The sequence below is a fragment of the Melospiza melodia genome, chromosome 5, assembly GCF_035770615.1.
Source record: "Melospiza melodia melodia isolate bMelMel2 chromosome 5, bMelMel2.pri, whole genome shotgun sequence".
Taxonomy (NCBI): domain Eukaryota; kingdom Metazoa; phylum Chordata; class Aves; order Passeriformes; family Passerellidae; genus Melospiza; species Melospiza melodia.
In genome coordinates, this window is record NC_086198.1 from 71364276 (window position 1) to 71376835 (window position 12560).

The window sequence follows — 12560 nt, forward strand, 5'->3', positions numbered from 1 at the left end:
AACAGTCTCACAGATTAGAACAAGCCACTTCAACCAGCCAAGCTGCTAGAACAGACAACTACTATTGGTGCTTGCAGAATTCAAAATAATTCTATTGCCTATATCTCAACCTTTTACCCAAGGACTGGATCTACTTGGACATACAAATCACCCCATTGACATGGCAGACAGTCTACATGACCATGTCCCACCCAACACACCAAAGGAGAGCACCTCTTCTCTCTCTCTCCCTCTCTCTCTCTATATACAATATTTACTCTTATTTATGCATTGAGACTGGAACACAAAATAACTCTGTGGGCACCATGACTGGAAATGTGTGCCTCTATCACTCTAGACATAAGTTTTCATGTTCCTGAGCAAAGCCAAGGGATAAGACAATTCCCTCCAATACTGCTAGGGTGAGACTGATTGAACTCTGGTGGATCCAACCAGACTCTCTTGTCAGGAGGACCTCACATGATGTATTGCCCTCCTTACTCCTATGCCTTCAGCAACAAAACTGCCCTATTGCCAGAGGACACTATAAACTTAAATCTTCTGAAAAACATTTCTGGCTCTGAAGCCATAGAACCGTAGTTTTTACTAAATAAATTTTTAAAAATCTATAAGACTGAGTTTAAAGTAAAAGAAGATTAATGACTTACATGTGACTGCAACATTAAGCATCTCAAGGCTATGATTTCTCAGAAATAAAAAAAAGTACCAGAAGAAAGCATTATTTTACTAGGTAAAAAACCTTTTCTTCTTATGCCAAGATATCAACAACCTTGTTTTTGCAATGATGGATGAAATTACTGATCACTGTCCAAAACTAGGCAGACAATCTCTAGCAACACCATAAAGACCTTGCAACACAGAACACCAGATATGGGTATGTACAGGTAGCACTTGTGATATCAAAGCCCTTTTAAACTGATTCAGAATGGAGTCTCCATATTTTCATTCAGGAATGGCTACAGCTACAGCTGGGACCAGTTGCTTCCTTCCACTGTGAGATGCGGCATTTTATGAAATGAAAACATTTTATTACTTTTTGACCAGTTTTAGTCAAGCTGCCCCCTACACACAGAGATTATATAAAAACTTCATTTAGCATATAACTTCTCTTTCCCAGAGGATTTTCAAGTGCTGGAATGGAGAGGAAGCTTTGATAGTACAGGAGGCAACTAAGAAGTGCTGTGAGCTGGTGACAATCCCTGTGAGATTGCCACTGGAAACTGTCACACCCACCCCCTACAGATTAACAGTATTTCAGGTGTTGAGACTTTATAAAATAAGTTTTGGACTTTTCACAACAGGTGTTTTTGTGCTTTGCTCCGTTTGGCTTTTTCCAGATGTGAAAGCAGCAATCCCACTACAGTGTCACAGAAATAGCTTGGAGTTGGAATAGATTTGTTCTTTGACTATTTTGATAAGATCTGTGTTCTGTTTCCTCTGCCTTATTTGTGTGGTCTGCACCATGCTCCTCCCTGAAAGTACAATACAGGAACAGGAAGACCAGGAGTTGAAACTTGCAAAATGCTGTCTTTGTCTGCAGACCTTGGTATGCTATACACAACATGACAAATTTTGTTTCCTCCCCACTCTACCACGCATATTCATAAGCAAATAAAACAGCAGCACACAAACAGAACCTGTGATACATATAACAAGCAACAGAAAAAAAAACTAAGCATGAAAGTAAAACAAAAAAAATCAATGAAAAGATTGTTTGCATGGCAGCTATTAACTAATACACCAAGGAAAAAATCCCCACCTTTGGGTAAATTACTTCTAACAGGCAAATATTACCCAGTGAAATAAACAGCTGATCAGGATGGAAATGTAAGGTTTATAATCTTCTTTTAACTAAGTAGGTGTTCCCTTATGTACAGAAAGCAACTGAGATTTTCAAGTGAGATCAAACACAAGAAAAGAGAGTGAGAGCAAAATGCCCATGATGCTGACTAATTCAACATGATTTTGTACAACGTTCAAACTTGCAACTGATTCATTGTCTTCTTCTGGGAAAAGGCTGTCAAAGGAGGCTGGCACTAAAGTCACATTTTTGCTCTTTAAACCTGCTTGCCTATTAGCATTCCTTCCTGCAGGAGAACTGAAATCAAACGCAGTATGTTTCACACCTGTAGCTACGAGACTTCTAATTCTGATAGCAGGAAGCATCCTTATTCTGCAGTGTTGTTATTTTTTCCCCTTCTACAAGAAAGAGAGCATTTTCTAGAAGTCCTTATTTTCTCTTTGCACCTTTTACGCGAGGCTACTAGCATGCAAAGTGAACTGTCTAACTCTTTGAATAATTTAACATGAAAACACGCACATCTGGCCATCTGCTGCTACAGTTCAAGAAACTCCAGCATTTCCGACGGCAGCTGCTGACTACGCAAAGGGCAAACCAGGGCAAGAGGGACGCAGAACCTCAAACCTGCAGCTGGTATTCTGACCGGGACAGGGAGCTCTTCTGAGGTGCCACCACAGGCATGCCAACATCATCCCAAAAACGCAAATAACTTTTCCTAGCAACTGCGACGTGCTCGCTTATTTTGTGGCAATCGCAGTGGCTCGGTACGCGCATCCCCGCGCAGCCGGGCTCCCGGCCGCTCGCATCGCAGGGCGCCGTGGGCTCCGGCCCGAGGGTCACTCACCATGTTGACTTCCGAGACCACGTCGATGCTGGCGATCTCTATCCGCATGCCCACATCCACGGGCGGACCTGCGGGGGGAGCGGGAGGCGGCGTTAGCGCACCTGGGGGACCGGGGCGCGGGTCGGGGGCCGCGGGCGCCTCACCTCCGAAGTCCGGGCGGAGGCGGATGTCGTAGCCTTGGAGCAGCCTGTCCACAGTCTCCTTCACGTAGGACATGTTGCTGGGCCCGTCGGCGCTGCGGGAAGAAGCACAAGCGGGTTAAGGAGGCGGCCGGGCAGCCCCGCGCCCGCCTGTCTCCCTGCCTCCGTCCGTCCGCAGCCCGGCGGCGCTCACCTGCGCGCCGCGCACGCCACGGCCAGCGCCAGCGGCAGCAGCAGCGCCCGCGGGCCGGCCCGCCTCGCAGCCGTCCCCATCCCGGCCGCCGCCTCACGGGGGACGAGCCGCGGACTGGAACTTGGTGCGGACCGGCGGGGAGAGCCAATTCCCGAGAGCGGGACGCATGCGCGGAGCGGAGCGCCGCGGCCCCGGCGTGCCCCTCTGCCCGCCCCGGCCGCCCGGGCCCGGCCGGGCCGCGCCCGCCGCGGGCTGCTGAGGGAGCGGGGCCCGAGGGCGCGGCGCCGCAACAGGTACCGCGGCAGCCGTGAGGGCGGCGGGGCCCCGCGGCTGGAGGGACACAGCGGGACCCTAACCCCCGAACTGCCGAGGGGAAGGGGCTGCCACCGCCGGGCGCAATCCCCCTCGCTGGAGCGCCGGCTTCCCGTCAAGAGACAGTGAATGATTGTTGAGGGCGCTTCGGGGTGAAAATTCCCCTCGATGTAATGTTAGCCGCGAAGTGAAAGGGGCACGGCCATTCGGACAGCAATGGCACGTTTCGCTGCAGGTCGCCTTTTGCCGAGCGGCGGAGGCTTGAGGGCAGCGGAGCGCTCGGCGCTCCCGCAGCGGTACCCGCGGTGCCCCGGGAAACTGATCTGGAGTTCCAGTGTTTTAACCAATGTAACTGATCTTGCGTTACAACTTCTTTTTTAAGACTCTCGGAATGGATGCTCTAAAGTAACCTGACCTTTCTTGTGCATCGTTACACAGTGACTGATCGGAGCCCTGTGCATAGTTCATGACTTTGCCGGTGCCGCTCGCTTTCACTGCACCGTAGCGCAGCAGAATTAACATTTATCCCTTTCAGGTTCAGCCCATCTCCTCTGTGCGCTTCACAGTCCTGCGTGCGGTGCCCTTGGGATACGTATTGGATGCTTCTGAGTCTGCTACAGCGTCATGCAGACTTGTTTCTGAGAAACGGCAGACTTGGTGATGTTTCTTGTAGCTAAAATACGCCACGATATTTGAAAAATGCTGGAATATTGATATAGTTTGTGACACACATTCTAGCAATAGTTTTGAGCAGCTTTTGGATCAAATTTTTGAACAATGCATTTTTCTATGAAAATTGGTCCCTTTTGGAGAAGGAGCCCAACATGCTTCCTGATAGATTACTATGGGAGTCCTTAATCTCACATCTGCCTTCTCCAACCACAAGTGTACAAATTTATGAAAATAATTATTTTATCAGTTCTTTGTAACAGTATATAATAAATATTTTCGATTTTCTTTTAGGAGTTCTATATTTCTTTCTTTTCCTCCTAGTTCAGTAATTAGCTGCTGAAAAATGTGACCTCCAGCTCAACTTGAGAGTACTTTAGGATTGCTGTTTGAAAGAGTTTTGTTAAATTATAATTGGTGTGGCTTGTGTAGGGTGCTTAAAAAAAAAGAAATCCTAACTATAGCTGTCTGCCAGTTAGCCAAATAGTATCTTTAATTAGAATTGTATCCCATACAGCCATCATAAAGTTACCTGGTTCTTCTGAATTAGGATTTACCATACAGCTATATATTTTACTTCTTGATGGTATGCAGCATTACATTTAGCTTTGTCATAAGCCATAAAGTTAATTATGCTTGTATTTAATGGAGACCACTGCTCTCCATGGCTTGCCAAAATCTGTCTTAAGGCATAAGTGCAGAGGTTTATTCTATTAGAATTCTTAATCTACTGCACATTTCAGGGCAGCTTTAGTTCAGATGAGCTGTAGTCTGGGCCCTGGACTGAATGCACGTTAGTGGTTGAACTGTTTTAGGTGAATTTCTGATCTTACCATCTGGTCTGAGAAGACATGAGCAAAGCCTGTCCTGCAAGTCTCCTGCAATCAGGGATGCCTCAGCCCAGCAAATGTACTTCCAGGAGGGATGAGGATGTTCTTATTGGCAAGCTGGCTCCTCTGAGAGCTCTCCCAACCAAGCTGTATTGGCTTCTGGAGACCAGCCTCAAACTTCATTCACTGAACATCCCAAAAATGAGACCCAAACTGTTGAAATTTAACTCCATTTTGTACAGCTTGATTACTGGGGACATCTGGGCTCTAAACTTGGTTTTTGAAACAACTGCAAATATCCTGCAGTGGAGAGACAATGCTGAACAGATCCCTCACTACTGGGGGCTTGGGAACAAGGAGATTTATATGGTTTTTTAAAAAACTGTACAAAGGAGGAGCTGCAGGGCATTACGCTGCCAGAGCAGAGGGGGTGAGAAGGATTTCTCTTTCCCTATGGGGAGGATGATGGAAACATGTGTCAGACCTGTTTTCCATTGTTTTCAGGACTAAAAAGATACATTATCAGCAGGACTTCCACTCTCACATGTGTTGCTAGCTGAAGTAGTCAATTAATTAAGAATTTGGAAGTTCTGCTCTCTTTGCAGATCATCTCTTTCTAGGAGAATATAGTATGCTTTTCCAGGCCACCAATGTGGAAGAATTTTGATAAAACATTCCATGTGACATAATTCTTGCTTCAGAATCTCCTTAACAACACCTTGTGCCAAGAGCAAAGACATACAAAATGAATGACTATGGGGAAGGGGCTAACACTCAAATATCATGGCTATTGTTTACAAATGTTTTCTAAAAGATTATACAGGTGATGAGACATCTGGTGATCAGTTTTTGACTTGTGCTTCAAATGGCAGCTGCTTCTTTCCATCCACTCCAACGGGGTTTGCTCAAACAGCGAGGCTGAGTGAAGCCTGGTGGGTACTACACATGGCTTTTGGGCATCTTGGAATTTGCTGAGCGCCCCAGAATATAGGCAACTAAGTAGGTGGCTAATTTGCAGTTTTGGAAATCAGGCTGCTTAGTGTCCAAAATTCTAGGAGCTTAATCTGGAGAGTTTTGGCACTAGTTTTCAATATTTTTAGTTCTCTCACCTCTGAAATATGAGTTATAAATCTGTGGTTTTTAAATAAGACTGGATATAACACAGGTGCTATACCAAGAGAAGTGCATGTCCTCTGCATGGAAATTTCTACCTTTACAGAAATAATTAAATATTTCTATTGCTATTACCTTTCCTGTCCACTCTGTCAGTGAATTGAGCTCCCATGGCAGAGCTACCACCCTGACCCATGTGTGCTGCTTAGTGACCCCAGCAGCGTGCTGAGGTGGCATGCAGTCAGCTCACAGCCTATGGGAGCTGTAACCCCATTGTACCAAGCCCAGTTTGGTTTTCAAACACCTGTGGTGGCTTCAATTTCTGCTCCTATGGTCTTTTATTATTTCCTCATACTGTTGCTCAAAACCTTGAAATCCTTGCTAATGATAGTGCCAAGTTTCTTTCCCAATCATTTCTAGTCTGGGATTAGTATGTACAGGGTCTATGAGATAGAAATACAACTTGTACATAGGATTTTAAAAATATATTTTCTGGTCTTTGTTAGACAAGGCAGACCTTTTGGGCAGGGAATAATTTCATATTTGTTCAACATGTGTAAGCAATAATAAACTAAACCAATTGAACTCCACTAGTTTTATCATATTAACCATGACCTTTTTTTCATATTCTAAGGCATGTCAAGTACTTACTAGAAGCAAGACAAATAATATTATCATAAAGCATGATGCAGAAACTATCCTGGGCCAAATGCATGTTCATTTTTTACCTTCATTATGTTTAATCTTTCAGGATGATATCTTTTTTCTTACACAAATTGATGTTTCCACTTTACTAAATACCTTTTTTGCACTGCTCATTTTAATTTGGCACCAGAAAGTGCACATCATACAAAGATAATACCCTGCTCAGATAATGCTGGCTAATTAAAAAAAAAAAAAAAAAAAAAAAGCAAGATCACTGAAAAAGACGGAAATTTGGAGATTCTTTCAGTGTCCCACTAGATAAGCTCTGTAGGCAGGTGTCTGGGTTTGGGAAGACCACAAGTTTCAAAGAAATAAAGGGAGAAAATGTAAACATTATGACTATGCAATCTCTCTCTCTACTGATATTTTGTGCCTTCTTAAAAGTAGAATGAAAAAAGGTGTCTCTGTGCTTCTGCTCAAAACAAATGGGGAGCTGTGTCCCTCATAGTGTAGACTTTGTATGGGGAGGTGGTAACTGAAAATGGTAATTGTGATATTGACAGGTTTTGAGAAAGTGCAAATAGGGACTTGCAGACACTGGATACTCCTAGATGTGCCCAATTGGAACTGCTGTGTGGATTTTTCATACTACATACACAGTTGAAAGAAAAATGAGAATTAGCATGGGTACACATTTTTTTTTAATTGGCACTGAGCAGGCGACATTTTGCAGTAATTATATAAATTATATAAATTCAAAAATTTAGATCAATTTTTTTAACAATTAAGATGAATGGTTGGGTTTGAAGACTATGAAGTGAAACCTTGAAATTGTGAAATGACTACCTGGGCAGGTAAAAAACAAATCTTGTTCATATTTATACATAAAGAGGCAGGTAATGAAATAGGTCACTTATTTAATCTGCTTAGTGATAGTGCTATTGTTGTTTGGTACCTACAGCAATCCCTCAAGTCAAGTAGAGCTTGTGAGCCATCTTCTCAAATGACAGAAAACTGCAAGCTGGAAGTACTTTTAGTGTGCCTTGGGGATTTCAGTGCAGCAGCAAAGCTGTGCAAGCGATCGACAAGAGCTGAGGAGTGCCATGCTGAACTCGTGCTTTATCCTGGGATCTGTAGGCAGTGTGGTACTGCTGCACACTGAGGAGATCACCTCACCCTCACACCTATCTCCCTTTCCTTTGGGTCTCTCAGCAAGCCCTCACTCTTATCTCAGGAAAGAAAAAGGTTCCTCTTTGTGCTCTATTTTCATCCCTCTCTTTATACCCTGTAAAGATCAATTAAGGTCTTTCTACAGTGCACATTCTACTTTGTTTTAAAGGATTGTAAAATGCTTAGGAGAGTTATTTTAAGGAATTAATAGTAAATATCAAAAGTGTGAATCAGTTACTCACTTTTAATATTCAAAATGAGAGTATATTAGTTATAGGATTTTGTCCTGTAATAATTATAGCCAGGATAATTTAGTGAGTCTTTTAATCACGTCAGCTAAACATATGTACTACTCATTTGAAATCCCTTTTTAGATTTCCCAGCTTTTTGTCTAGACCACCATTCAACATCCATTCTTACCTTAGAGAATTTGTTTCCTCTCAAGATGTGCATGCCCAGTACTGCACCCCTAATGACAGAAAACCGTAGAGCAGCACATTTTCTTTGCCCTCCCTCCTCACCACCTATGGGAAACAACCTTGCTTCAAAGTCCTTCATCCCAGCTGTGAAAGATTCAGAAGCTCCTTCAGCCTCTGATTCTGGCTCAAGAGAAGTAGTAGGGGCTAAAGAGTAAGGTCTTTGTGCCAGTTGCTATAGAGATTATACAAAAAGACAATTTTAGTTTCAGAGAACAAACCATTCAGGGTAAATAAGGCTAGACAAGACACAAGTGTTCAGACAGACATGAAGAAGGTGAAGGCAGCAGTTAGTCTGCATGCATTTGTATAGTTTGTATGGACATATTAACTACAAGGAGCCAGTCATCTGAAGTGTTGTTGGAAAAAGGAAGGCAGTTGATGGCCGCACTGCAGAAGCTGGTTTTAAGGAGGTATTTACAAAACAGAGAAATATGAAAGATTATTTTGATTTTTCTTTAAAGGTACTTCAGATACTTCCTTTTATACAGCTCCTAAATTTGAGTTTTTACAGTAGTGGAGTATGTCAGAAGCAGGACAGAAAGAGTAAACAGCTGATGTTTTAAACTGGAGAAACTGAGCATATGTACACATTTTGATTACAAGCAGCTCCCTTGGTTTTAAGAGGCTGATGCATACTGTGGCAAGGTGCTTTTACATTTGCAGGATTGAGAACTTTGCTTCTATGTTTTTTAGGCCAGCTCCTGTCTTCATTTGTAAAGGCTATTTTTTGCCTTTTTTTTTTTTTTTTGGCATAAGAAACAAAGCACTGTTAGTTGAATGGCTCAAAAATTATTTTTCTGATAAATGGATTAATTTAACCCAGATTTGCCTTTCCATTGTTTCCTGAAGCAGCTCACTGCAAATCCTTATTAAAATTATCAGGTTATGAATAGTATTCTCATACTCACAAGCATTTTACCACACAGAGCCACTAGAATGCAATGTGTCTCTTTCTCCCATTTCAGTGATGTGATGCACTCACTACAAACACTTGTGAATGTGAGTCATGTAAATAAGAGCCTAGCTTGTTTTCTTCTAGCAATAAGGGGATAGAATGGCTGAATTTAGTCACATATGCAATTTCTCTGGAGATATGTTCCATAACTGTGTAGCTCAGAGAGTTGCTTTCTCAGAAAGAACCAAGTAAAAACTGGATCAAAATGAAATTTTCTTTGAGAAAATATAAATTTTTGCATTATATACTCTCAAGAAGTTTTGAATTAAAAAATACTCCTAAGCAACCTGGTCTATCTTTGAGGTTAATGCATCTCAGAGAAGAAAGTGAGCTTGGCTCTGCAGTTGAGCAGGAGGTAGGCTACTCAGCTTCCCCTTCTAGTTCCAAGTATTTTGTGGACTTAAAGGGTGGTAACATTGCTTTCTGCCTCTACTTCTGGTTTATAATTCTTCCATAGAAATGGTAGTTCCAGTTCCTTTTCAATCTCCCGTAGCCTCTCCTTATTTGGTGTATTATATTGCTGAGAAGGTTGAAGATCCTGGCTAGTTGTTCCTCAAGCTAGTTTTACATTAGAAATTTTGGGGTTTGACTTAAATCTGATTTGTGATGAAAACTGGTGCTGAACACAGGTCTTTTCTATTGGCCACCACTTCCAGTTTTAAAATCAAATCTACCCAAAATTAATCTTAGTGCACTGAAGACCCAGACTCCAAATCACATACTCCTCAAAGAGCCAAATTCAGTAAGAAAGGAAACACTTTGATCGAGATTTTATAGTACCTGTTTTTTAACAATATGTAGGTTGTGAATTATATATATTTAATAAATGTATGTTAAAACCCTAAAAAGGAAAAGCTTGAACAGAGCCAAGAATGGGCATCAGAAATAGAAGCAGTTCTTTATCTTGCTGTTGCATCTGCCTCATGAAAGGTAGGCATTTTATATTTCCACTCATGATCAAGGTTGTCTGCTGCTTCCAAAGATGGAGGTGACAATAAGACAAATTTGCATTGTATTTCAAGAATATGTTTACAAATATGACACCTCTCACATTTAAGAGTGAGTTTTATGGAAAAAGCAAAATATAACAATAAAACCTGCCAGACTGAAAACTTGCAAGCTGCTTTCTTCGATGATGGCAAATTCCCTTGGAATTCTGTTGTCAACTTAGAGCCATGAAAATGACAGCATTAGGTACCACCATGCACAGTCATACCTACGCTAGGAGAAAACAAAGTGGGCATGACTTCAACAAATGCAATAGTCCTACACACCAGCTGCTTGCACACTCCTTTCTTGTCTTAGGAGCACATTTGAAGAGTGAGACAGATGCTTCTGGCTTGCTGAAATAAAGAGCACGTGTGAATCTCTTCTGCTGGGAGTCACTTTGTCATCAGGGAAGTGTAAGACAACAAGTAATTTTACTTCTCTCTTTAAGTGATGTAGGGGTTCAGGTCTAAAATCCATGATTTATGTATGTTGTGTGGGCTGGCAGCAGTCACTGGAAGCAGTCCATATACTGAGAAATGGATTGTGCCCTGTCATTTAGCTGCTTTTAGCTAGTTAAAAAAGAACCTTAAAATAAAGGCTAAAATAAGTGCAAAGTTAAGAATTCAAAGAAAAAAAGAAATTGAACACAGAGACAGAGAATTGGCAAAGATGTTCCTCAGCCAGATCACAGAACTGGGATGCTTTAGTGGTTTTCTAACCCCCATTTGTATCTCTTCCCACTGCAGTGGCAGGCACAGGGACACAAGGATGCTCCCATGGATAACTTCTCTTAGAAGAGATGTTCAGGAGGAATGGTTCAACAGCATGGAGTGTTGCTTTATTCACTGCTCATACATTTTGGAAAAGACTGAACTTTTTATGGCTGCCTTCAAGCCCAGCTCAGAGGGTGAAACCATCGTGTCTTCTCTTTTGGAGCAATGAGCAGCGTGTTAAAGCTCAGGAAGCAGTAAAAGGTGAGATAAGGGATGCAGGAGCATCCCCTTGTTCCCTTGAGCTTCTCTTGAGCAGCATCAAGCATTTGTGTGATGTCAGTATTAGCTTCAGACAGTTTTCAGTACCGTTTTGGGACAGGATTGAATAGAGGTTGAAAGAAGATTTAGTTTTGTGTGCAGAAGAGGCCAAAAGAACAAATATTAATATATTAATGATTTGGAAACCTTTTTCTCTCATCTTTTCCTACTGTAAGGGTTGGTTTAGCAATCTTTCGCATGATTTGACTTCTCTTATTCTCAACTTCTTTGTTGTGTCTTCCATTGTCTCGGTGTCTCCTTACGTGGCTTGTTCTTTGATTCAGAGTGTTTCTCTCCCTTCACCTGGTATATTAAAGCTTAATTTTTACTTCAGCTCAGGACATTATCAAGGTTTTAATTTCAGAAAATGTGCAAAATGTGTTTTAGTGAGAGGTGCTAGGCCATGTGAGTGGCAGACAAGTCAAATTCCTTTTCACCACCCCTTGAGAAAGCAAAATGTTGCCTGCCTGTAGTCAGAAAGGGAACTGAAGAATTATAAAATTTGTATAAGGGGATTAAACTGAAATTATGAAGCTATAAGAAAAAAAATTATTTTAAATATAGAGAAAATTCCAACACTATAATAAATAAGGAACTCAGAATGAAAAATGGTATCTTGTTCTGATCCAGAATCAGCCACATAGGTGGTTTTTGTTTACTTCAGTGAGTTTTGGAGCAGGTCCTAAACGACCCTAGTATATAAACCATACATAAGTCAAGGAAGGTTTTTACTTCTTGGGTAAAGAAAAGATCACATATAGCTTTGGGTTAATAAGGCAGCAAGAGCACCTTATCCATCCTCTAAAAAACATTCATCCTGTGAATTCTGCCTCCTGGAATTGTGTATTTTTCTCTGTTAAATATTCAGCTTCCTTTTTGTCCCTTGGATTTTCCACCCAATCATTTTCACCATTAGAAGTGGAAGTCTTCATTTGTCATGTCTGAGTGGGCTAAGAGGTGATGGTGAAGGACTGTTCACAAAGACAGGGTTTTTCTCAGAGAGTGTTAATCTCATGTACTCTCATATCTGTGTCCAGCAGAGAAATATTTAGAAAGCTGATTAGGTATTAAACATCTGAAATAAGACTCGAAGTTGACAAAATGTCTAAACTACTAAGGACATGGGCATTGGTTAAATACTGACCTATTTGGTAATAATACTTAGTATTTCTAAACATTTTAAAATCCCTGTGTGCATTTGAACTAATTAATGCCTTCAAATATCCCTACAAATATAGAAGGCTTTTCTAAATTTTGAAGAACAGGAAATTCAGACATGGAGGTGTGGGGATGAAAATTTTAAATGCAGATTTGGGTATTCACCTCCACAAGGTCTGTGTCAGTCTTATGTATAAATTGATGCATGCAGACTGAACTACCCTTGTTAG

General features: G+C 41.7%; 1 protein-coding gene across 2 annotated transcripts in view; it reads right to left on the minus strand.

Moving 5' to 3' along the window:
* GABRB1 (gamma-aminobutyric acid type A receptor subunit beta1) overlaps positions 1-2882 on the minus strand; it is a 111740-nt gene extending 108858 nt beyond the window's left edge. For both annotated transcript variants that reach the window (XR_010027843.1, XM_063157340.1), the window contains exons 1-2: positions 2789-2882; positions 2646-2713 (exon numbers count right to left, since the gene is read on the minus strand). Coding sequence is in view for 1 of the 2 variants with exons in the window: in XM_063157340.1 (XP_063013410.1) it covers positions 2646-2713; positions 2789-2861 (141 nt within the window). In the remaining variant the exon portion in view is untranslated. The remainder of the gene's footprint in view (positions 1-2645; positions 2714-2788) is intronic.
* Positions 2883-12560: the final 9678 nt, after the last annotated feature.